The following is a 26,367-nucleotide window of genomic DNA, read 5'->3' as shown; positions in this document are numbered from 1 at the left end:
TAAAACGCAACAGTTCAAATAACTTTGGTGTTCTTTTATTTCTAGCTTTTGTACTTGAAGTCTAGAGCAACACGCTTTTTCGCCCTTTTCAAGTGTTGCTCCAGAAATATTCATTACATTCTTGTTTTTAGAATTATTGATTTTTGAAGGTCATTCGTCATAACCCTACAAATAGTAGAGCTTCTTCTCCAGATCGCTGTGCGGCGCCTGGTGCAGATGCTGTCCGGCCAGTGCCGCCAGCTTGTGGGCGTACTGACAAACCGCCGGCACGCCCACCGTTCCGGACCAGTTGTAGTACAGGTGCGTCTGCTTGTAGGTGTAAACCTGCAGCTGATCCGCGGTGAGTCCGGACTCGTCGTACAGGACGTTGTACGAGGTGGGGGAAACGGTTCCCTGGCGGACACTTTGCGACACCAGGTAGAAGTCGTTCCGTTCCGGGAGGGTGATGACGTCATCGACGATCGTTCCCGGCACGGGGTTGCGCTTGTCGTGGAAGAGCCGGGTGTTGATGCGCTTGCTGACCACGAGGAAGGTCAGCTTGGGGGTTGTGGGGGCGTCTTTGGTTATGAGTTTGAGCTTTTCTTTGATTGAGGTAATTTCTAGGTCGTGGACGTACTTGAGCTGGCCGTCGCCGACGCCGTCGCGGTAGATGATGATCCGGTTGGGGAGGTTCTGGAACTCGTCGCGGTAGGCACGGAGCGCTTTGACGACGTTCTGGGCCATGTAGTTGGAGAGTTCTTCGCCGGCGGAGTGGTGGTTGACGGTGGAGAAGAACCGGGGGTGCTTCATGGACTCGTGGTAGCTGGTCGCTACGAGGGCTCCGAACGAGCGCGATCGGTTCCGGGTGTCGTGACAGACGTCGAACCCGATCACCATGACGGAACGGAGCGGGTTCGTCACGATCCACGGGATTCCACCGATCTTGCAGTTCAGCTGGATGGCGACCTTGGTCGCGACGGACATCAACGTGCGCACGTTGCCACCCTTCGGCGTGATCGTCTTGGCCTTGATGACCTGGGTGGCGATCGCCCGCTCGACGCAGCACTTGGTCTTGATCGCGGCGTAGCGGTCCGCCTTGTCGTTGCTCACGATGCACATGATCAGCTGCGGGTCACGGTTGACGATCTGGTTGAGCGCGGACACGTACGCCATCGGGGAGTCGTTGTCGATGCGGATCAGCTGGGGATCGGCCACCTCGAAGCGCATTCCGCGGGCGGCCTGCCGCAGACACTCGACGAACCCCGGCACGAGCCGGTCCCAGCTACGAGGAACCATCAGGAACCAGTTCTGGAGCCGCTCCGAGCGGTACATCTGGTTGTTCCGGAAGGCCATCTGCCACTCGGCGGACGCGTCCGGAGTTACGCACATGTTCAGCTGCTGCTCGTGGAACAGGATCTTCTCGGGGTGCAGAACGCGGCCCGGGAGTTCCACCAGCCGGCGGTCCAGTTCCGTCTTCCAGTAGCGGAAGATCTCGATGCTTTCGGGGGTTTGCTGGAGGCGCTGGTTGAACGCCTCCAGGCGCTGCATGCGCCGGTCCGGCGTCAGCCGGGTGTGGTCCGCCAAGGCGCGCATCAGGCTGGAATTGTGGAAAGGGGTTGAGGTTAGGATTTGATGAGTAGGAACTTCAGATGTCCGGACCAATCTTATCGCCGATAATGGACGATAACTCATTTTTAACCTTATCATGTTAAATTTCAATGCTTTCATAAAGAATATATTTTTTGAAAATGTAGTAATTTTCAAAGTAAAAATATGTACTCAAAATTGTTCACAAAATACCGTATTTTTTCGAAAGTACTCAAGATACCGTATTCTTTTCGAAAATACTCAAAATTTCTAAATATGCAATATGGGTATCAAACGAAGCGAAATTTTGTATGCTTTTTCACTTTATCAGAGATTTTTTTATAATCAAAAAAAAAACATCGAAAAAACTCAAAATTTATAAATATGCAACATGGATATCAGACGAATCAGAATGTTGTATGCTTTATTCACTTTAATAGAGCTTTTTTGGAAAATAATAAAATTTTCACAAATTTCCGTATTTTTTCGAAAATACTATTTTTTTTAATTTTCAACATGGGTGTCTCACGAAGCAAAATTTGGTATGTTTTTCACTTAATTAGAGTTTTTTTTGGAAAATTCCAAAATTTTCATAAAATACCGTATTTTTTAGAAAATACTAAAATTTTCAAAATATGCAACAATGGGTATCAAACGAAGCGAAATTTTGCATGCTTCATACATACATTCAAATTGTGAATGCTTCATATAAAATTTTGCGTCGTTTGATACCCATATTGCAAATTAAAAAAAATTTAGTATTTTCGAAAAAATACGGTATTTTGTGAAAAAAATTGTATTTAAAAAAAACTCAATTTGAAAAAGCAAACCAAATTTCGCTTCGTTTGATAACCATAATGCATATTTTAGAAATTTGAGTACTTTCGAAAATTACGGTATTTTAATAAAGTAAACGTACAAAATTGAGCATCGTTTGATAACAATAGTGCATATTTTGTAAATTTGAGTTTTTTTTCGAAAAAATACGATAATTTGTGAAAATTTTAGTATTTAAAAAAAAACTCCAATAAAGTGAAAAAAAATACAAAAATTTTCTTCGATTGATAACCATGATACATATTTTGAAAATTTGAGTTTTTTTCGACTTTAATAAAATGAAAAGCATAAAAAATTTCGCTTCGTTTGATAACCATAATGCATATTTTAAAAATTTGAGTAGTTTCGAAAAATACGGTATTTTGTGAAAATTTGTATGTTTGATAAAAAAAACTTTAATAAAGTGAAAAAACTTACAAAATTTCGCTCCGTTTGATAACCATAATGCATATTTTAGAAATTTGAGTACTTTCGAAAAATACGGTATTTTAATAAAGTAAACGTACAAAATTGAGCTTCGTTTGATAATTATAATGCATATTTTGAAAATTTGAGTTTTTTTTCGAAAAAATACGGTAGCTTGTGAAAATTTTAGTATTTTCCACAAAAAAAACTTTAATAAAGTGAATAGCATAAAAAAAATTCGCTACGTTTGATACCCATATTGCATATTTAAAAAAATTGAGAACTTTCGAAAAATACGGTATTTTGTGAAAATTTTTATATTTGATAAAAAAAAACTTTAATAAAGTGAAAAAACGTACAAAATTTCGCTTCATTTGATAACCATAATGCATATTTTGAAAGGTAATTTGTGAAAATTTTAGTATTATCCAAAACTAGAAAATTCCAATAGAGTGAAAAAACGTTCAAATTTTTTCTTCGTGTGATAACCATAATACATATTTTGAAAATTTGAGTTTTTTATTCGAAAAAATACGGTAATTTGTGTAAATTTTAGTATTTTTAACAAAAGAAAGCTTTAATAAAGTGAAAAAACGTACAAAACTTGGCTTCGTTTGATAACCATAATGCATATTTTGAAAATTGGAGTTTTTTTCGAAAAAATACGGTAATTTGTGAAAATTTTAGTTTTTTCAAAAAAAAAACTCCAATAAGGTGAAAAAACATACAACAGTTTTCTTCGTATGATATCCATAATACATATTTTGGAAATTTGAGTTTTTTTTTTGGAAAATGTTTGTATTTTCCAAAAAATAACTTAATATTATTAAAGTTTTTTTTAATTCCAAATTTTTTCACAAATTACCGTATTTTTTCGAAAGTACTCAGATTTTCACCTTAAAGGTGAAAAAATCATACAAAATTTTGCTTCGTTTAGTATCCATATTGAATATTTTAAAATTTTAAGTATTTTCGAAAAAATCGAAACTTGTAAAAAAAAATTGTATTTCAAAAAACTCCTTATAAAATGAAAATCATGCAAAATTTCGCTTCGTTTGATATCCATATTGCAAATTATGAAAATCTGAGTACATTCGAAAAAAAAACGGTATTTTGAGAGTAATTTTGAGTACATATTTTACTTTGAAACTTAAGCCGTTGCAAATATTTTTCAAAGTTTATGTCAAGTTAATGTGTTCAAAGGTGATTCAAAGTTATTTTTCAAAGGTGAAAAAAATCATACCAAATTTCGCTTCGTTTGAAACCCATATTGCATATTTTGAAATTTTAAGTATTTTCGAAAAAAAATCGTAATTTGTGAAAATTTTTGAATTTAAAAAAAACTTCTTAAAAAGTGAAAAGCATGCAAAATTAGGATTCGTTTGATATCCATATTGCAAATTATGAAAATTTGAGATCATTCGAAAAAAATTGTATTTTGAGAGCAATTTTGAGAACATATTTTACTTTGAAACCTAGGCCGTTGCAAATATTTATGTCGCCCCCCTTCCCTCCCCCTCCCCTTTAAAAATGGTTCGAAAAATCAGGGGGAAAAAATATTTCTCCATAAAACTAAAAAAAATCAATTGAAATAGAAGTCTAATCTAAAATGCCTTTTTCTTCTTTGATAATCATATTTAGCTTGTTTGGACTCGTTTAAAAATATTTTGAACTTTCATGAAATTACAATGTTGAGCACCGCAAAAAAAAATTCTCACAAACATAAAATTTTCGTCAATCCTTAGAAATTTTGGAAACCTATGATTGCATAACAACTGGACAGGTGCCTATAATGCATTTGAAAACACTTTTATAATTTAAATAATGAAAGCGCGGCCTGTATTTTTTTTTACTTGGGTCAGAGTCGAAGGACATAAACTTCAAAAAATATTTGCAACGGCCTTACTAGATTTTCAAAATATATGTTCTTAGTGAAATTTTTGATAATTTAACATGATATGGATGAATTAATCGATTTTAGAAAGATTTTGAAATCGTCCATTATATGCGATAAGATTATCGCCGAAAGAACTATCGAAATAACGTTAACGATAGAACTATCGTTATCAAGCCTCGATAACTTTATCGTTATCAACCTTGCCAGTAATCCTCCGATTTACAATTACAATGTATTCAGGACTCTGATATAGAAGAATAGATCGTATAACGGACTCTAGTATACTTCAAAGGATTGCATCCCGGACTCTGGAATACATTGAAGGATTGTGTCCTGGACTCTGGTATGAATACTTGAGAGGATTGTATATCGGACTCCGGAATACATTGAAGGATTGCATCCCGGACTCCAGTATACTTGAAAGAATCGTATTACGGATTCTAGTATATTTCAAAGGATTGTGTTCCGGACTCCAGTATACTTGAAAGGATTGTATACCGGACTCTAGTATACTTCAAAAAATTGTATTCCGGACTCTGGTATACTTGAAAGGATTGTACCTCGGACTCTGGTATACTTGAAAGAATTGTATCCCGGACTCCAGTATACTTGAAAGGATTGTATCCCAGGTTCCAGTATACTTCAAAGGATTGTATCCCGGACTCTAGTATACTTTAAAAAGATTGCACCCGGACTCGTATGGATACGTGAAAGGATTGTATCTCGGACTCTGGAATACATTGAAGGATTGTGTCCTGGACTCTGGTATGAATACTTGAGAGGATTGTATATCGGACTCTAGTATACTTTGAAAGGATTGTATCCCGGACTTCAGTATTCTTGAAAGGATTGTATCTCGGACTCCAGTATACTTGAAAGAATCGTATTCCGAACTGTGTCTTTCGGACTCCAGTATACTTGAAAGGATTGTATACCGGACTCTAGTATACTTGAAAGGATCGTAGTGTAACAGAACAGATCATCAAATGGTACTCACGTAAAGTTCCTCCGCATCTCGTCCGTCAGTCCGGTCGCCCGCATCAGCTCCGGCACCAGATACAACAGCTCCGGCCTCCCCGCCCTAATATCCCGCGCCCTAGCCCGCGACACCAACATCGGCTGCCTCGGATCCCGAATGACGATATTGTACTGATTCCGGTAGTACTCCAAAAACGTCATCCGCCCGTTCGCCGTCTCGAACGAGTGCTCCGGCGTCGTGTTGAACTCCACATCGTTCACCGTGTACGTGCTGTTCCGGCCGTAGGTCGCCATCACCACCGTTCCCAGGATCGCGCGGGTAAAGTCCGCCTGCCAGTTGCCCCCGTTGGCCATACAGCTGCGCAGGATCCCGTAGCAGGTGTCCTCGCGCATGACCTTGTGCGTCACCTCCGCGCACATCAGGATGTCCTGCTCGTGCTGGCGGATGCTGGTGATGTAGCCGGGATAGAGTTCCAGCCCGAACTCGGCGATCCGGACCTTCCCGTTGGGATCGAAAAAGTTCCGGCCGATCTGCTGCAGACGGAGACCTCCCATACCTCGTCGGTTGATCAGGTTGAGCACAGTCAGTGCCATCTCTGACGTCCAGTCGATCGTACCGACCTTCTTGATCTTAACAAGGTAATCCTGCTGGCTCTGCAGTTCCTTCGTCGTAATTTCGCTCTCGTCGTTCCGCGTCTTGTCCCGACTCATGAACATCGAGCCCCCGTCGAACAGGATCGCCCCGAGCGTCGGCTTCAACTGGTGCATCAACGCCTTCCTCACCCGCACGCTCTCAATGTCCGGCACAAAGTCCACCCGGTACATGAACATGGCCTCCCCGTCGGTATGCATCACCCGGAAGTAGTTCGCCGTGAGCGCAATCGGCCTGCCCGACGATCCGTGCTTCGTCACCTGACAATCCGCCGCCCGCGTCCTCACCACATCCGGAATCGCCCGTCCCGAACGCATCGTTCCACGACCTCCACGATCCCCGGCCGCTTGCGCGTTCCGCTGAACCGGCTGTTGATCCGCGACGGCGTCAACTCTCACTTCCGGTTGCTCCGCAACCGGAGGTTGCTCACTAACCACTTCGTTCAACTGCGGACTACCCCGAGGTTGCCTCTGCTGACCGTAACCTTGGCCGCCATTGTTCTGGGGCCGATTCCAACCCCCTCTCGCGTTACCATTACGCCAGTTTCCGCCGCCGCCGTTACCACCTTCATACCCGCCACCACTCTGGTTCTGATGGTACTGATTGGGATAGCGCGGCTGGCCGCCGCCATTGACGTAACCGCGAGGACCTCCCGGGGCACCTCGACCACGGGGACCGCCTCTTCCGCGACCTGCTCCTCCTCCTCCGCGTTGGTGCGGCTGGAACGGCGGGTACTGTTGCTGACGATCGGCCATGGCTGCGCGGTGTTCTGAAACGTATTGATGGAAGTTTGGTGAGAGACTGAATGTTTGAGATTGGCAATGTTAGAGTTTTAAGACGGAGACCAGGTAAAGGCTTGGGTTGAGCGCCAATTTATGGTTAGGTAAATTTAGGCAAATCCTGAAGAGAAACATCGTTAAAATTTATTGCCATGTTGGTGTGAAGGACTATTATTACTACCAATCCTTCCTGTAGGCGAAACAATTTGAAAAAAGGTAGGGTAAATCCAATCCACGAGAAGATATTTCAAGATTTACCTGGAGCTTTACAGTTTGCATTGCAGGAAAGTAAACAGAACGAAATTTTAAAACTTTGCTATTCAAAATCAAAACTTATTTCAAACGAAATATCAATACAGTGCCACCTCAAGAAATAAAAAAATTCAAAGTATAGTTTCACATAATTTCGCAGCCGGCTATTTCTTTTGTACTTTTAAGCTGCATAAAATCAACAAAAAAAGAATTCTGCCACAAATCGACTGATGATTTGAGCACTTTACGGGCTAAAAAGGAATTCATTTGTTTCTTGGTGATTTGTCGCGTTCCGTCACATCTCCACGGTGGGAGGAATATGGCGCCGGCTACTGCCCACCAGACAGAAGTTTAGTTTAAGCAACAGTCTGACTGAAAGAAGGGACGTTTTTTATGGGATGCGATCCATTCTCTGTTATTTATGGGATTAACAGTGAGATAAATTTGTGAAAACCATGGATTTAACTAATACATTTTTGATTCTTCCAAAATTATCAATGAAATACAAAAGTATATAAAAAATAATCAATTTAGACCGTTTGAAATATTTCAAAATGATTTCCAATATCCAAAAAATTGAAGCCAATTAAAAATATATTTAATATACGACAAATTTCAATGTGTAATATCACAACAAATTTTGTTAAAAATTAAGGAGGTATTAGACCAGGTTTGCTCAAAGTTTTTGAATGGCGGGCCAAATTTGAAGCTCACATGAGCCTGCGGGCCAAATGAGATTTTTTTGAAAATTTCAATCTATAAAACTGAAATAAATCATCTTTTACAAGTTTTATGAAATTTCAATTAGTTTAGAACATTTTCGTCATTTTAATATTAGAAAACAAAAAAAATACAGTTTTGTACAAAAAGCTTAAAATTTTGTAAAATCAGAAAATCAAAAAAAATAATAACACAAATATTATTCATCTGTTTTTTATTGCTACTTTCTAGTCTGAATAATCATTGAAATCTATACAATTTTTATGACTGAATACAATCGACAATCACAAATAAAATGAAAATTAAAAGGTATTAAGTTGAATGTACTTGTTTTTTTATTGATTTTTTTATATATATTTTAGGGGGTTATGCAAACTTTGCAAAAGTAACAAATAATGTAAAACTTTTATGATAAATCGTTTAAACGGGGTTTGCATTTCAATAAAATTTCAATAAATTTAATTCTGCCATAATCAGATGTTAAGTCCTCAGATTCGTAACCCACCGTTATGAGTTTAAATCATGAGGTGAATGGTTTCTAAGTGCAAAATAAGTTTGAGGCCCAGATAATAAAAAATAGCATTTTTGAATAATTATTTATATACCTATATTTTAACTATCTCAACAGATTCCTGCTTTAATCAAATTAGAACGACCTATAACTCATTTCCAAAAATGTTTGATGGAAATTTTGACAAAATTTACTCTTTTCTATAAATTTTAATAACAAGCCATAGTCTCAACATTTGCATGAAAAAAGTGTTTTAAATAGCAAGATTTGACGAAAACAATATTTTTACCGAAAAAAAAGTTTATGCGGTACTGTACATCGACAATTTTAAAAAATTCTAAAGATTTTTTTTATAAACCAAACTTGTTAAAAATGATTTAAAACGCAGAGGAATGCATTTTTAATTGATTTCAGCTGATTGCACTTGAATTTCCATTGTAATTATGATAATTTTTTTTGAAAAATATTTTTTTGCCCCCGGATTTTTCGGGTCGAAAACAAAAAAATCAAAAAATATTTGTACCAGCCTTAACCCTCTACTGCCCAATTTTTTTCGAAATTATTTATTTTTCCCGTGTTTAGGAGGTTATTTTGAGCAACTTTTGTTCTACGAAAACCTTTACTATTCTTGTTTTATGTTTTCTTCTTTTGTTTTTTAGTATTTTAATTCGCATTTATTTTGTTTAGTTTATGTTTGTTTTTGGTAGTATTCTATTTCCTGTTCTACCAACATTTTGCCTATCTAATTTTTTCACGTTTTTACAGTCACTTTTTCAATTTTTTGCATGTTTTTCACATTTTCTGCTATAGAATGGCATCATCATCATTCAAATTGCAAAAAAAATGCGTAAGGGCATAGTCTGGGACACTACAAAAAATTCTGCATACTTCTTTTTACTGAAAATATAGGAAATGTTAGTAAAAAACACAGCCAAAGTTGACCCCTAAAAAAATGACATTTTTGAAAACATTGGCAAATTCACATAAATCATGTCACACTTCTTACCTTAGAGTTTTCTTAAATTTAAAGAGTTCTTCTTTCCAATGCTTTTTAAAGATCAAAAATCGGTTGGAAAATTGATTTTTGGCGATTTTTTAGATCGAAGGCCGTCTAAAGGCCGGCTTAGGTTGTAGAGGGTTAACATGATTATAATATAAAAAAGCAAATATAAAAAAGTCAAATGCCAGTCGAATTGCAAAAACGTAGAGAATTTATTTTATTGAACAGAATTTATCTTATATTACAAGTCAAAAAAGTAGCGAAATGCATTTAAAAAAATAACAGTTGTCTTTTAACCACTAGTTTTAAAAAAATCTGAAGGAGGTATTACATTAGGACTACTATCATGGGAATGCATTTTTAATTGATTTCAGCTGATGGCACTTGAATTTCCATTGAAACTATGATTTTTTTTTAGAAAAGAATATTTTTTGCCCCCTGATTTTTCGGTAGTTAACTAACTTTTCAAAATTTTATGAAAAGTTCTTCTTGAGGTACTTTGAACATTTTTATACCACGGTCAGAATGATATTTTGCGGAAAAATCTAATAATTATCAAAGTCACCCCGTTTTACGGATCTAAAAAAAACCCAATTTTAGATAAATTTGAATATTTGATTGTTTATTAAATTAAAAAATGCATTGTTCAATACTTTATCATCGAAATCTAGTATTAAAAAAATCTAAATCACTTTAGAGTAGTTTTGGGGTCCAGCATACGCTCGACAATCCAAAATTAGCCAACGAAAGTAATAAAAAATTCGAATTATCCAAAGTAAGATTTTTCCGAGGCAAAAAATGTAAAGAGAAAAATCGTAGTAAATTTTGTCATCCTTACACAAATATTTCATTGTCGAAGTGTATTTCCAGTATCGAATATATCAAAATTGAAAAAGAAACAAAAAATGTTGCCCCAAACATGCGAATTGTATCATAAATAATGTTGTAGTTTTCGGTTGCAAAGATGATTTGGTATCTGAACATGAATTTTCAAAAACACGTTAATTGAAAATAAAACAATTGTAATTCAAAATAATTCAAGAAAATTCAAAACTAAATATTTTGAGGATGTAACATTGAACGACAAAAATGGCTTTATTAAATAGTTTTTATTTCTTGTACTGCTATTTTCTGATAAGTCCTAAATTGTAACCACCCGTTTTGCCGAAGACACTAAATTGATCAGAAGTCCTCTTTTCAAGTTGCATTTTGTAAATGTATGCTGTTTCTACATTCTTTTTTCTTTTTTTTTTTGTAAAATAAATAATAACTGCGCTGTACATTTTGCGTTAAAAATTTGTTTATTAAATCTGGAGTTTTTTTTTTTTAAATGTCCAGTAAACCAAATTTCCAGTTTTGCCTTTTGGGTATTTTTGAAACCGCCCAAAAAAGCAAACATTAAAAATTTGGTTTATTGGACCTTTTCAAAAAAAAAAAAAAAAAAAAAACTCCAGAAATTTTTCACGTGGCTACCTTGGGAAAAAACCGGGAAAAATCAAGAATTTGATTCCTGTAAATCTGGTGAAATAAAATAGAATATTTTGTTATTTTTTAAAAGTTTTTTTTTTTTTTTTTGATGAACTGAACTATAAATAATTATTAATTTATTATGAATCCAAGAGTAAAAATTTCTTTGGCATTTGGAATTTAAGATATTAAAAAAGGTGGTTTAGGAATCTTTCATCAGTAAAATTCCTATTAAAACGAGTTGATCATATTAATTTCAATGCCAACATACAAAAAATTATAAATTGTATTATTTTTTTAAATTAAAATATTTTTCAGATCTTAATTTTTAAATTTATAGGTTTTTTCAGAGTTGGTCAAGCTTGATTTTCACTTCTACTGGTTACTTTTGAAGAAATATTATTTTTTTACGTTTCCAGTGTTTTTTTTTTAATTCTATGAACGTTTTCTCTATTTAAAAAACTCTAGATTTGAACTTTTTTTAGACCTTTCAACAATAACTACAATTTTGCCGAAGATGCAAATTCGATTTAATATTTGTTTCACGGTAAGAGAGGCCGAAAACACGATTTCCGAAAGCGGAGCGTGGACAGTCGCTGAACACAAAAAAAAAACAACATTTTTAACCGTTTAAACATGTTTGTAATATTCTGACAAGTAATTTTTTAAGCAAACTTTTTGTTTCCATTTGACTGAACCTCCACAGAAACGTTTCCATTGTTGCAGTGTCCCTTCTCCATAAAGACATTCACACAAAATGATAAATTAAATATCGCCCTCTGGCTGCAGTTTCTTCCTCAACCTCCTCCCGAATAAAAAAAATAGGGAAAATGTTAAGAAAGAGTTCTCTCGTCGGAACTCACGAATGAAAAATTGCTGAAAAATGCTCTGCTTTTCGCCACCGGCCATTTTCATCGACTTTCAACAACAGAAGTCAAGTCGAAACAAATTTCAAGAATAATTGTTACTTCTTCCCTTTTCCCCTTTGATAAAACAGCAAAATTGAAGAACTATGAAGAAGGTACTTTCCACTCGTTGAAAAAAAAAGAATGGGATGGGCTTATTAAATAGAACAAATTGTTCCTCTCGTTTTTTGAGAAATTGCCTTGCTTCGACCTGAGCATAATGTTTTGCTCGCCCGAAATTATCATAATTAATGCAAATGACTTTTAGCCTCGACGACGACGAAGTCGTCTGTCATCGCTCAAGAGTGCGAGCACCGTAAAGTTTCCGCGACTGTCACTTTCAGTTCTAAAACTGTGTGTTTTCTCCGAGTGCATTAAATACTTTTAGTCTTAACTATTTTGGGGAGGCAAGATGACGCGTTTTCTTGCGAGAAGATAAATATTTATACGTCACGGGAGCGCGGAGCGCGCGAAATGAATTCATTTCGAATTACATCATGACTAATTAGTTGCTCTCCTCACTCCGGTTTTTTTTAAGGGGATGAGGGAAATTCTCCAAAATGAGGCTGAATTTCATTAGAGGAGATGCACTTTGAAGTTTGTCGTCGCGAGCTTTCTCGCGCGAGGATTAAGTTTTATTTGCTAGAAACTTTTGTGAGTGTAACACGTGTGCGTGTTCATTCTGCGAAATTAATTTCTGTTTGTTTTTGACAAAAGTTGCTCATATTTATGATTAATGTTGATGTTTTCTGTTCTCTTTTTTCTCTTTCCAGGGTAAGTCAACTCAAGTCGGCACGCGGCGTGATTTATCAAGTCAAAGTAGTTATGCCGTTGACATAGCCAGAATGGTGTTGAATAACGTAGTTCATGTCAGTTTAGTTAAAAAAAAGTTTCCTGTTTCCGCCCGGGATCGAACCGGGGGCCTTCCGCGTGTTAGGCGGATGTGATAACCACTACACCACGGAAACCGATGTTTGGCTGGTCGTTCAAACTCGTACATTCGAAGCATGTTTTCAAATTAGAACTGCTTTCAAGAGCTGATTCCAACTAAACAATCGATTAAACTGAGTTTTAAGTTCATTCCACCTCCTGCAATTCTTATCAGCCTTAAATATGCATATCAGAGAAAAAAATAAATACTCGCGCCAAAATGGCACTTCCTAATGGAACAACAACAGCGCCACATCACAAAGCTGCTGCACAAAGAACGCAAACGCGCTGCTCCTGTTGGAAATGCCACCGGATTTACATAAACATTTCCATCCGGACAGAAAACAAAAACTACAGCAAAAAATGCGTTCTTGTTGGGATCTTATTCGAAAAAAAAGCAACAAGAACCGCGCTAAATCCTTCATTCCAGCAGGATCTGGCTGCTGTGTGTGTGCATCATCATCGTCAGATCAGCCAAAACTTTTCGGTCCCCCCGTTTTTGTGCAAATTCTGTTGCGTCAATAAGAGAGAGACAGTCTGCGGAGAGGACTTCGCGAGCGTTTATTTTAAATTCTAATCCGCTTCCTGGAATTGTTCCGGTGTGGGTTTGTTTTTTACCTAAAGCAGAACCAAAAAAAAAACGAAGATTTAGACTCTCGGAGATGCAATTTTGTGATGGGTTTATTGTGCAGATGGTGCTGGGAAGTTTCGTTGGTACCTCAAGTTTTTTTTTAAATTTCAATATTTCTAATGTTTGTAGATTCCATTTCTGGAGTTTTTTTTTCCAACAAACCAAATTTTCAGTTTTTGCTTTTTGGGTGTTTTTTAATACCCCTGACTGAAGGCGGTTTCAAAAACACCCAAAAGGCAAAAACTTGAAATTTGGTTTATTGGACCTTTTTTTTTTAAAAAAAAAAAACTCCAGATGTTAATTTTCCCGATATCTCGAAATCCGTATTTTTTCTTTATTTTTTGGTATTTTTTATGTGTTTTAGAGGACATAAAACTGCATTTTTAAGCCAAAAAAATTTGGACAAATTTAAATTTTCTTGTTTCTTTTTCTTGTTCGCTGTATTTCAGCAACCAGAGGTCCAATCTTCAATCTATCTTAGGCAATTTTATTGCAAATGTTCACAACCTTTCGAAAAAATTATCTTCAGGAACATAAAAAATTTGAAAAACTATATTTTTAGAGTCATGATTTAACTTTAAGTAAAAAAAAAGATACTCTTCAATTGTAAATTTTATATTTAATTAGAAAAAAAGAAGTCAAAAAAATTAGGGTGAAATTTATATTTTTCCAAAAATCATTGTCCATACTTGTTATGGCTCAAAAGTTTAGGTTTTAGAACCCCTGAAAAATAAATAAATTTCCACAAGAAAAAATATGGATTTTGTGAAATTTAATTTTCGTTACAAAAAGCTAATTGAAAAAAAAATTGATTCCGTGTATAATTTTTCTTTGGATAGTCCTTATGAATACCTACAACTTTGCCGAAGACACCAACCTGATCAGAAATTTCCTTCAAAAGTTCCATTTTTGTATGGAAAGCTGCCAAAATTGTATGGAGTATCAAGTAAAATCCATTTCAGGTTTTGGTAGAGAATCGCTCTACTTTAATCTACTTAATTTTTTCAAATTATGGAATTTTGATTCTCAGATCGGAAAAGATTCATTGATTTGATACAGACAAACTGCTCTTTACGCGAAGGCGTTACGCTTTTTATTTCGTCGATTTGTCCTAATTCATACAATATTTTGGCAAGCTTTAAAATGCGTTTTGTAGATCTGCATAAAATAAAGGTTTCTCTGATTTTTCTTAATTTTATGACAGCAGTGCAACTGTTATAATCAGGGAACGTTTTTTTTATTACGTAACGCAAAAAAATAATTTTGCTCCCCTCCCTCCTTTTTCAACAGAATTTCCTTACAAATTTTAAAAGCTTGATAAATTTTTAGTAGAAAAAGATATTTTTGATGCTGTATTTTGTTAAGGCAGTAAAGCCATTAATTGATCCTCACACTTGTTTTAACATTTAAAGTTACTTTCCTTTAGAAATTTGTTACAAAATATTTATCAGTACCAGGGTCAGAACAATTTTCAATAAATGCCAAATTTCTCGTTTCCCGTTTTTTCCAGTTTATGCATTTTGTAATAGGTTTTGCTTACAAATTTTGAAATTTCATAATCTTGTTTTTTCTCCTTTATTTTTTTTCTTGGAAAACAATTTAATTGAAAATTAAAAAATAATCTTCTATTTTATTGAAAAACCATAAAAAAGTTTTGCAAGCTTATTCTACCTACCATATTAATTAGTTTTTTTTTTGTTATCAAATTTATGTCAAATTGGGTTATTTTAAAATTTGTCAAATTCCCATGAATGATCGGAATAGACATAAAATCCTTTTTTTAAAGGAATTCTTAAATATTTGGTTATGGATTTACTTTTTTTCTTAATGTTTTTGAAATAGGCTTGAAAATAAAATTTTCAAATGTAATTTTGATTTTTATTTTCATTTTGGCACTTACGCCGTTTGTCATTTGAACGGCATGAAGACCATTTAATCTCAAACGTTAATTGCAACAGAAGTTTCTAGTTACTTTTTCCCAAAAAAAAAACAAAAAATAAAAAATACTAACACATCATTTTTAAATGACAAAAAAAAACATGTGGAATAGGTTTTTAGAATTGTCATTTTTTTTATGTTGAAGAAGGTGCTGCAAGTGTTTATGTTACAGACATGCCCAAAATGACAAAGAACTTTTCATCAATTTTTGAACAGTGGCGGAGGCTACGATCAGACATCACTGATGATCACTTGTCACTGATGATTGGAGAAATTGAAGAAGAATGTTGAAGAGAACAAGAAGGACTCTTTTGGTCTTTTCCAAAATGTTGTTTTTCAGCTTTGCGATTTTTTTTTCGAAAATCTTTCACGAATTTTTGAATTATTTTTTTTGGTCAACAACTTTTTAAATTCAGCTTTCTGTTATACATATGTTTTCCGCAGACAACAAATCTATTGGAAATACCGTTCTCAAAACACAGTTTTTTTCTCATCTCATCGAACTATATCAATTTTCGATTTCTTTCTTTTTTTGAACTTTGAAATTTTTTTGAAATGCCGTGAAAATTTCCTGCAATTTTCTCTCTCAAACTTGGAAAATCGAGCAATGAGTTTCTGAGATACAGATTTGAGATTTTTGTGAAGTTAGTAATTAGCCTGTAATATTCAACTGATGATATCTCGGAAACTAGTTGTCCAATTTTCAATGGCAGAAGAAACTTTTGCGAAATTTTCTGATATTTTTAGTAAAAATAATTTCGAAATTTTAACATTAGGCTTTACCTTTCAAAAGGGTTTCAAAAAGATAAGTCTACTAATTTAGTAGTTTAGACCAAATTATATATTTTTTTTAAAATATTTTCATTGAAAAATCTGCAAAAAAACATTTTTTACATTCAAAAAAAATATTTTTTTCATGGGTGCTTTTCTTTCAACAAGTAAATAGAGCAATTTCATCTGAAATCAGGAATTTTTGTGGTACTTTTGTACCCGATCCTCTCCGATTTCAGTAAAACTTTTTAGACATGTTATCCAACGCTTATGTCAGCCATTTTTGCGCATATGGAGCTAATTGTACTGAAAAATGACATTTGAGAAGGGCGTAAGTTATTTAAATATTTTTGTTTTTTGTAATTTATAAATTACTGTATCTCGAAGCCGTTGCATCGTACCAAAAGTGGTCAAAGGCAAACTTGTAGGAAATTGGACGGACTTTCCGAAAAAAATACACTGAAAGAAAAATACACGCCACTTTTATAAGATTGTTCAATTTTACGTTTAAAAGTTAAACTTAAAGGTGATGTTACGATTTTTTTTTTCGTTCATAATTTTTGTGTAAATAGCCTAAAATGTGACAAAAAGACTCACGAAAAATGCAGGATGGTATGTCTCTCATAAAAAAATACAAAAATCATTTACTAAAACTGTTTTTTTTTTAAAGTGGTCTAAACTTCAATATATTTCAAAAATAAAAAAGTTGAAAAATAGGGTTTTTTGCAATTTCTATATGACAGACGTTTAGACCACTTAAAAAAACAGATTTAGTAAATAAAAATGTCAGTTTTAGTAAGTAAAAATTCCATACCATCATGCATTTTTCGTGAGTCTTTTTGTAACATCTTAGGCTATTTCCTAAAAATTTTGAGCGAAAAAAAATTGTGACATTACCTTAAAATTTGACTTTTCAACTTGAACTTTTTAAATTTGAAATACGTGAAAAAGGGGAAATGACAGGTTGCGTAAAATGACGAATATTTTTGTTCTTGTTTTTTTGTTAGGACAAATTTATTTTTTACATTTTTTTTTTAAATTATCCATATAGAACCGGAGTAATATTTCTTTTCAATAATCTAAAAACAATTATGTAAAGTCTAAAGAGTGCGTGGTTGATGTTGTTGTTATTTATTCTACAAACTTGTTTCTGGTTCTTTACTCTTCAACAATAAACGATGATGCTTATCCAGTGCGAATAATCCTGTCTCTTGAAGAAAAAAGTTGATAAAAAAGTTGCAACAGAAAACCCACCACTATCCACACGCGCAAACACGCTTTCCTTTCTTTTCTTGCCGGTGGTAGTGGTGGAAAAAAGCTCTCCAAGTTTTATCCTGATCTCTTGGATCTGGCGGAGTGTGTTTTGGCGGTGCTGCTGTTGTTGTTGTTTCGTTCCGGGGAAAAAGAAAAATAGCACACAAATGAACTGCCGGCTGCCACCATCATCACAGTCAGTGTGGATTCTGAAGGGAAAAACAAACAACTTGAACCAACCCCAACAATGGGGATTTAGACTTGGAAATTGCATCACTTGCCGCCTGTTGGCGGAAAATTTATCATTTTGAGAAAAAACTTAAATTTTATTTTTAGAAATTATAAAAAAACAAATTAAGAAAATCAAATTTCACTTTTAAAACCAAGAAAGTCGAAATCATCTTCGTCAAACCTTCTCTAAAAATGCGTCGTCATTTTTCGGAAAAGCGCTCTTCCAAATCTTTTCCATTTTTTTTTCCATTTTTGAGAAGGTGGCACCGGCAGAACAAAACGCGAAATTGTATTTACACAACCGGTTTCGTGTCTTGTGTTTGGCAGACGATGATGGCACGATGACGAAAGGTTGGGAAGGGGAAGTGGTGAAGAAACAACTACTGCCGGAAATGGGTGTCCTTTTTCCCGGTTGCACTTTTGAGATTTTGCGGGACAGGACGGGAAGCACTTCAAATTTCGCTCCTGGGAACGCAGGGGCTGGTTTGGTACAATTGCCTGGGGTGAATTGTGGAATTGTGGCACATAAATTTAAACTAAAGATTAAAAAAAAAGAAATTTTAAAACAATTAATTTAAAAGTGTGTATGACCCTTTTCTAATTTGTTTGATTTTTTTCAGCGTTGCCAGACTAAAAAAATATTGATATCTTTTGGCAGTGTTCCCAGTTACGCGATTTTTTAAAATTATATTTGACAATGAGGAAGAATTTTTTGCCTTTTCAATAAAAAATTACATCATTCTTTCTTTATAGTATTTTCGAAAAAACTACTGAAATGGCGATTTATTAATGACAGGGTTGCCAAATGTTCAAAATTTGTCATTCACCTAAAAGGATTCAACAACATTTTTTTTTTTTCTTCACAACTTATTTTTATTAGGTCCTTTTAGGTGCTGCGACCAGGTTAGGACCGAGGATCAAGAGTACAACAAATAATAAATAATAATAATAAAAAAAACTGTAACTGAATTAGATGATCATTTTCTCGTGCCATGTGTCAGCAAGTGTGCGATCACGTCAATCTGTTCCTCGGGTGTCTTGCACTGCCTATTCAACAACATTATCAAAGGTTCAAAATATATTAAATGTTGCCAATTTATAAAAAAAACCTGATCAATCGATTGTAAACTGAAAACATTTTACGATTTTTTTTTTTAAATTGACGTTTTCATGTTTTTTTTTAAAATGTTTTTATGGATTCTTCGTTTTTATTGCAATTTTTGTAGAAATTTAAAGTGTAATCAATAATCATGCCTCAACCATTTTGGGATTCTTCTTACTTTTTTTAAGATATACATTAATTCAGGAAGTTTGGTGTCTGGTTTATTCCAAAACTTATATACTTTGAGACCCACACGGAGAAAATTGTGTTCCAAAAATTTGAAATTTCGATTAATAAAAAAGATAAATAGAATCAAGTATTAAAATTCGTGAATTTATTGTTTGTATTTATGATTCAAATATTTAAACGATTTTAAGAATTATTAAATATTTGACGAATTTCGCTGCGCTTTTTTCAGATTAGGTAGATTATTATTGAAGGATTTGTGATTTTTTTTACATGATTGTATTTTTCATTTGTATTTTTTGTGCTTTATGCTCGTTTCAGCGTTACTTTATGAAATCTTAAAAAAAATACATCGTTTTTCCGTTATGGCATTTTTTTTGTCTTTCCCCCTTAAAAATTCTACAAAAAGTTAGGATACAAAAAATAATGTTATAATGTTCAATTTTGCAATTATTAAAAAGATTTTTTTTAATTTTTAACTTTGAGACCACAGAATGAAAGAATTCACAAATTACTTTGTGATACTTTTTGCTTCAAATTTAGAAAATTGTGTTTATAATTAGTGATTTAATTTTTCCCTATATTTTTTCTGAAAAAGAATCATCAAAAGTTAAAAAATCATAAACATTTTAAGCAACAAAATGTTTGTTGAGCGGACAAAAACAAAAAAAGAAAATTTGATTTTTTTTCAAATTTTCTTTTCGAGGCAGGCACTTATATTTTATAATAGCAAAAATGTTATCCTTTTTAAATTCTAATATTTTAGATATATTTTGTTTTAAACAAAAAAAAGTGTTTCAAGAAGTAGTGAATAAAAATGAAATTTAAAAAACGTTATTTTTTTCCGTAAACCTATTTGTGTGTAACTTGAATAGACAACTTTGCCGAAGACACGAAATCGATCAGAAATTCTCTTCATGAGGACTGCAAATGATGATAAATGTTTTTTGTGGTAAATAATATTGATTGTTGAACTAAATTCATTAAGTCTTATGATTTTTTTTCCCAAATGATTCGCTTGATTTTTTGTTAGTATGGGTGACTACGACTTTAGATAAAGCTTGATTTTCAGTTATCGGAAAACTTTACTATCGAAAAAATCTATTCGATGTTCGTTCTGAATGGAAAAAAAAGGATTTAAAAATTTTCATTCAGAATAAACATCGTTTTTTCATGAAAAAAATTGAATTTGTAAAAAAATAAATCCAACAAATTTTGGTTTAATTTATTGCAAATATGTTAAAAGTGTTTTTTTCGTTAAAAAAAAATAAAGCAGTTAAATATTGACAATTAGATAAATCAACATTAATTTAAAAATTCTATACCAAAATTACAAAATTCAAAAGCAAACCTAGTAAAAACATTTTTTAAACGAATTCCTAGATATTTTCAAACTAATCGAAAGAATATTAACAGCAATCATATTTTAAAACTAAGAATAAAATTTTAAATTTAGTTTTCTTTAACTTTTTGTCATATGAAACGAAGTATCAAAAACTATACTTTTGCCAATTTTAAAAATAAACAATGAAATTACAAATATTATAAAGCTCTCGGTTATTTTCAAAGACTAATTGTTTATGTTTCTAATTGGAATCAAAATAATGAGTGCTTCAATTAAAAAAAAAGGTTTTTTTTTGGGAATTTGCTGTTAAATTTCTGTTTTTACGAAAATTGTCAATGGTTTTATTTTCTTTAAATTCGTTTAGATTTTTTCAATGGTTTTATAAAGAGTTTTTTGTTTGAAGTCATTCTTTAGATAAGAAATGGAAAATTTGGGAATTTAAAAAAGGGATTTGAGTGGTCACCCTGCAACTGGTATAAACGTATACAAATTAAATGACGGAAAATGTAAAAAGAAGGTTTTTCAATATAAAATTAAATGCAACATGCAAAGTATGGGAATTGGTTTAGGGACCTAAAATAACTAAGTCTTGTCATTTGTAAATTTTATACCGCAAGACTTTATTGCCACATTTTCACTTGTTCAATTATTTGGACCAGGGAACTTTCTGACCAATTTTGAGCCATTTACAAAATTAAGTTTAGCTTTGATACGGAATTTCTGTTGTAACTAACTCGGAGCGTTTGGAACGGTATGTCCACACCTCCTTCCTCCCCTGATGATTCTGAATGTAGGTGGGTTCCATTCACAAAACCAGTCTCCACATCTGCATTTATTAGAGTGGTTCAATTTGACTTGAACCACTCTAATATTTTTAGAAGTTTAAAATGCATATAAAATTCATATCAACTGAAAGTGAAAAGCAGATTTAGTTTAAAAATAATGTTTTTTTTTCAAAATAATAGATTTTGTTTTAAACAAGTTTATGATATAACAAATTTTTGATTGAAAACATGAATTTTGCATTTGAAATGAAAGAGAAAACATATCTGTCAAAGCAGATTTTTTTCTAAAAAGTTTTAACCTTTTTTTTGTCAACAATTACCAAAATTACCCCACTTTCGCCCGCCGCCGTTTGGCTAATTTATGCCATTTACGGGGTGCAGCAACCGACCGCGAGGGAATTAATCTGCTGCTGCTTTCGGTCCCCGCTGCAGCCCTGGGGACCAAAGCTCTGCGTCGATGTGTACTCAGCTGGTTCAAAATCCGGTGGAACAAAACACTTGCGCCTCCCCCCCCTCCCCCCCCCCCCTTTCACCATAAAGAGATAGAAGTGGGGAGGGAGTGTTTATTTAAATTTTAATTTGTAAAAACGAAGGTAGTTAATTTTTTATAATGACTATTTGCCTTTCGCCTCGCGGTGGTCCTTGGTGTGGTTTCTTCCTCGTTTGAGAACACAAGAAAAAAGACAAACTCTTTTAGGGGTAGGATGTTTGAGCGAAGTAAATCTCGGTCCTTAACATCTTGTCGAATTAAATTTGGGAAAAAACTGCCTGTGGGAATGTATGTTGAAACAGGTGGGCGTTATTTCGAATGAGGTATGTCAAGTTTTTCAATTTAAACTTCCGTTGGAATTTGCTTGTTTTAAAAACAAGTGTTTCCGTGGTGTAGTGGTTATCACATCCGCCTAACACGCGGAAGGCCCCCGGTTCGATCCCGGGCGGAAACAGCTAGTTTTTTTATTTTCCTTGTAGATCTTTTGATCTCGCTGCTAATTTCACCACTTTTATTGAATTGAATTCGATTGTTCGACAGTAAAAATGACTTTTTTGAATTCTTGAATTATTCACGCTGAAATTTTTCGTCTCTACCTCGATCTACCTAAATGATCGAAGTTTTTGTTCACTAAACAATAATTTCACTCACTTGCTCCGGCGGGTAAAAAGCAACCTTTTCAGCACAACACTGAATAATGGACTGCAAAAGGGGAAAAATGGGCTAACACATGGTTCTGTGTGCGATCAAATCCACTGCAATTGATCAGATTTGTCCTGTCAGCAGATTCCTGGCCAGCAGACTGGCTGGCAACTATGTCATGCTTTGAATGTTGTAGAGTCACTTTTGATGCGAGGCTCTCTTTGAGTTGGGCTCATGGGAGAAAATTAACGGTTAATTTGCAGTTAATTTGAAATTATTTTCACAATATTGCTCAAAATGTATTTTTTCAGATATGTCTACAATTTTTATAAATAAAATTTTTGAATAAATAAATAGTTACTTGGCAACCCCTTAACAAATTTAGTCGAACACTGGTGCTACCATAAACGTTTGAGGGTTAAGAACAAAAACTGAAAAAAGTGATTTGATGATATTCAGAATTTTAGTAAATATTCTTTTGTTGGGTTGCTACAAAACCATTGAGGTTTTTTCGAATTACATTTTTTAAACGTTTTTTCAACAGCACAGATTTCATGAATATTTTCACTTTGTTTAATTTAGATTTTTGTTTACATTTTCTAGCGATTATAATTTGTATTTATTTGTACTAATAAAAAGATAAATGTGAAATATTTAAAGAAAAAAAATAACAGATTTAAACGTACGCGGAGAAAAATGAGTGACGTTCCATGAAATTTACCCCATCAAACTTAAAATTGACGAACTGTCACTTTTTACACGGCGCTCACGCACACTATCAAAACAAACGTTTGCTAGTGTGTGTGAACTCCGTGTCAAACTAAAAAGTGACCCCGTTCGTTTGACAACAGTTGGTGTCAGACCATCGGGGTTTGAGTGTACATACAAATTGACACAAAAATAAACTTTTGCGCATTGAGAGAATAGAGAGTCTTAAATCATTTTTCCTCGCAAAAGGACTCCGACAACAAAAATAAACATGCATTATCTCTTAGTTTAAATGAACTATTCGTGCACGATTTTAATATTATGAGTTGAAAAATTTGTTGACAGGTCTTTGCTTTCCATTTTCATTCAAATTTGTTTTTTTTACATAAAAAAAATAAAATTTAGACTGCAGACAAAATAAACATTGAACAAATTTTGATGAAGCTTAGGGTTCGTTCAAATATTACGTTACACAAATAATTGGTCCCTTTAAGTCTACCTCTTCCATATTACAAAATTCAAAAACACATTCAAATTTCATCAATTTAGTGAAGCGTAATGCAAATGTGTTACGTAATATTTGAATGAACTCTTGGACATTTTGGTTATGATGCCTTATAAATTTTGCTTTATATTTACAAATATTTTTAATGTAATGTATTTTTTATTGTTTTGTCCCTACCTCGGCCCCCAACCATAGCAGAGGAACAAAACTTTAAATAAAACTCAAAATGAATTTCAAAATTACTCTTCTGAAAAACTACAGAAGTTTGGGGTTAATTTCCGTCCTGACTAATTGTTTGTTTGGTTTCTGGAAGAATGGTCGTCATACAAAATTTGTAGGAAATTTTGTGACGAGGGAGTCTGAAAATTCATTTTTTTTTTTGCATTACAAAATAAAAGAACGTTCCCTAAGCAATATCTACAACATTGCCAAAGACACCAAATTGATTCGTTATATGTTTTAGAAGACTAAAAAGACATCTTCCGAGCCATAGTGTGTGAGATTGATGGTTTAAAATCTGGTTCTACAGATATGATTTACTTAAAAAATCTTTTTTTTTAATACCAAAGATGTGGAAAAAAAGAAATTATTTTTTGAAGTTAAATCAAATTTGCATTCGAAAAGTATTTTGCTATTTTTTTTATAAAGTTATAGCCACTTCTGGGTTTTTATTTTAGATTTCTTTTCGTTATTTTGAATTTTAACAATACTTCTTGAAAGAAAGCACCTCAAAAAAATATTTTTTGAGAGCTGACATTTTTTTCCATTATTTCCTCTCTAGAATGTTGAAAATCGGCCAATTTATTTTTGAGATACAGCCGATAAAGAATTTGAATCGATGAAAATGTTTTTTCTTTTGTGTAATTTTCAACTGACGACGTCTTGGAAACTATTAGTCCAATTTTTAGTGTAAAAAATTTAAACTTTTGTATTTTTTTATTTCTCATAATTTTAAAATTTCAAAATCGAGCCTAACGTTTGAAATGGTCTAAATCTAGATTATTTATCTAATTTCAATTTTAAAAAATCGTAACAACACAAATGCAGCCAGTACAATGAAAGCATGCTGGAATGTTTTGTGATTAGATTACGTCCCACTTTTTTGTTATTTTCAATAATTACGGTACATTCGAGAACACCCAAAAATGTGATACAAATATTAATGCAGCCAGCCCTACTACGTTGCATTAACCGCAGAGAGGATTCTGAGAATGGATCACATTTCACAGAATCTACAGGGGAGGAGGATGCGTGGACATACCGTACCAAACGCTCCGAAGATAAACATTTAAAATCGGACTAATAGTTTCCGAGATTTCGTCAGTTGAAAATTACATTTGACAAAAATTAGGTGACACTTAGAGAAATTCCTTTTCCTCAATTCGAATTGTTTGTGCGCCTGTATCTCAGACACTAAGAAACTCAACTTTGAAAAATATTTTGTCAGGTGAGCTTTTCTTCCATTTTTTTTAAGCTCGAAATATTTTTAAAACGAACATTTGTACCTAAAAGTAGCCAAAAGTTTACAAAACTGTATTTTACTAAAAAAAATTAAAGAACTTTTCGATTTTGCTTTAAAATTTTTTTTTAAATTTTTATCCCCGATTTTCGATATTTTCCAAAAATTATTATTTCATAAATAAAGTCATATTTTCTAAACTAGAGGTTGCAACATTACGCACTATGGGTAAAACAAATGTGTACAAATTTGTTTTTGTCAAAGATGGCCCGAAAAATCAGGGGCAAAAAAATATAATTTAAGTGCAATCAGTTGTAATCAATTTGAAATGCATTCCTTTGCGTTTAGAAACATGTTTAGTATGTTAGGGTTGATTTAAAAATCTTTTTAATTTTTGAAAATTTTAGATGTTTGTTATTGCAAAAAGTTTTTTTTCGCTAAAATGTTTGTTTTAGTCAAATTTTACATTATTTTTTTTAAACTAATGATTGCAAAAAAAACTGAACTAGTGTAAAATGCTTGTTATTTCAATATTTAAATTTTACTTTTCGAAACAAGTGCTGAAAACTTCAACTTTTCAGCATTTATTTTGAAAAGTGTTACTTTTCGATTCTGTTATTTTTGGTACAGAAAAGTAGGCTTTTTCGTCGTTCAATAATGATAGGAAAAGTTAGTAGTTTGCATAGTTGGAATTGCAAAAATAAACTTTTTTGTATTTTTACTACTATTACAAAACTAAACTCAATAAATCACTGTTACGATTCCATCAAAAAAAGATTCCCTGTTTCCGCCCGGGATCGAACCGGGGGCCTTCCGCGTGTTAGGCGGATGTGATAACCACTACACCACGGAAACCGATATTTGTTCTCGTTTTTAAACTCCGCCAAGCCACATCATCTTGTCTATCTTGTTTTGCTTTCACGCGTTGCACCTTTTTTTTTTTTTTGCTATTTTCTACCTCCCAAGCCGACGGCGTCCCACCGCGTTGATGAACGACTTAACTTGCGTTTTGGTGCGTAAAAGAAAACCAGAAATAAAGAGAAAAATAGATGTCGACTGAAAAAAAGTGTGAAATTTTCAACTCTGAGAGTCGGTGTGTCTCTTAATGTACCGTGCAAAATTTAATTCATCCTGTTTGCTTTATATTTTTTCGCAAATTGCAAATTTGTCTCAAACGCCACTGTCAAAACTTCCCTTAGGACATTTTTTCGATTTCAGCTCGCCTGATCCACTCGATTTAGGATGATTAAATGCCAGCCAAGTGGACTTACCTTCTTATTTTTCTCGGGTGTGACAATTTTTATTTTCGACACTCGCTCCGGGGGTTATGACTCATTTGAAGATTCAGACTTCCGGTGCAACAAAACTACTCGATTTTGTTGGCAATCGTTGCTCCGTAAAATGCACTTAATTAACATCAA

The 26,367-nt window shown here is 33.8% G+C and overlaps 2 protein-coding genes and 3 non-coding genes across 5 annotated transcripts in view; 2 read left to right on the top strand and 3 right to left on the bottom strand.

The window, feature by feature from the left end:
• The window catches only part of LOC6043588 (UPF0565 protein C2orf69 homolog), a 76,991-nt gene that overhangs the window by 10,608 nt on the left and 40,016 nt on the right, over positions 1-26,367 (top strand). The window lies entirely within an intron of this gene.
• On the bottom strand, positions 160-7,090 carry LOC6043601 (protein aubergine). Its single transcript, XM_038266499.1, has 2 exons — positions 5,703-7,090; positions 160-1,576 (listed from the first exon to the last, which is right to left on the bottom strand). The coding sequence occupies exons 1-2, from the start codon at positions 7,088-7,090 to the stop codon at positions 166-168; spliced, it is 2,799 nt and encodes a 932-aa protein (XP_038122427.1). The 3' UTR covers positions 160-165.
• Positions 12,865-12,937, bottom strand: Trnav-aac. The gene has a single exon. It is a non-coding gene; the product is annotated as a tRNA-Val (tRNA).
• Trnav-aac lies at positions 22,014-22,086 on the top strand. Its single transcript has one exon. It is a non-coding gene; the product is annotated as a tRNA-Val (tRNA).
• Trnav-aac lies at positions 25,729-25,801 on the bottom strand. The gene has a single exon. It is a non-coding gene; the product is annotated as a tRNA-Val (tRNA).

Source organism: Culex quinquefasciatus, chromosome 1 (assembly GCF_015732765.1).
Source record: "Culex quinquefasciatus strain JHB chromosome 1, VPISU_Cqui_1.0_pri_paternal, whole genome shotgun sequence".
Lineage (NCBI taxonomy): Eukaryota > Metazoa > Arthropoda > Insecta > Diptera > Culicidae > Culex > Culex quinquefasciatus.
Note: the sequence above shows the minus strand (reverse complement) of the source record. Positions and strands in the feature narration are given on the sequence as shown.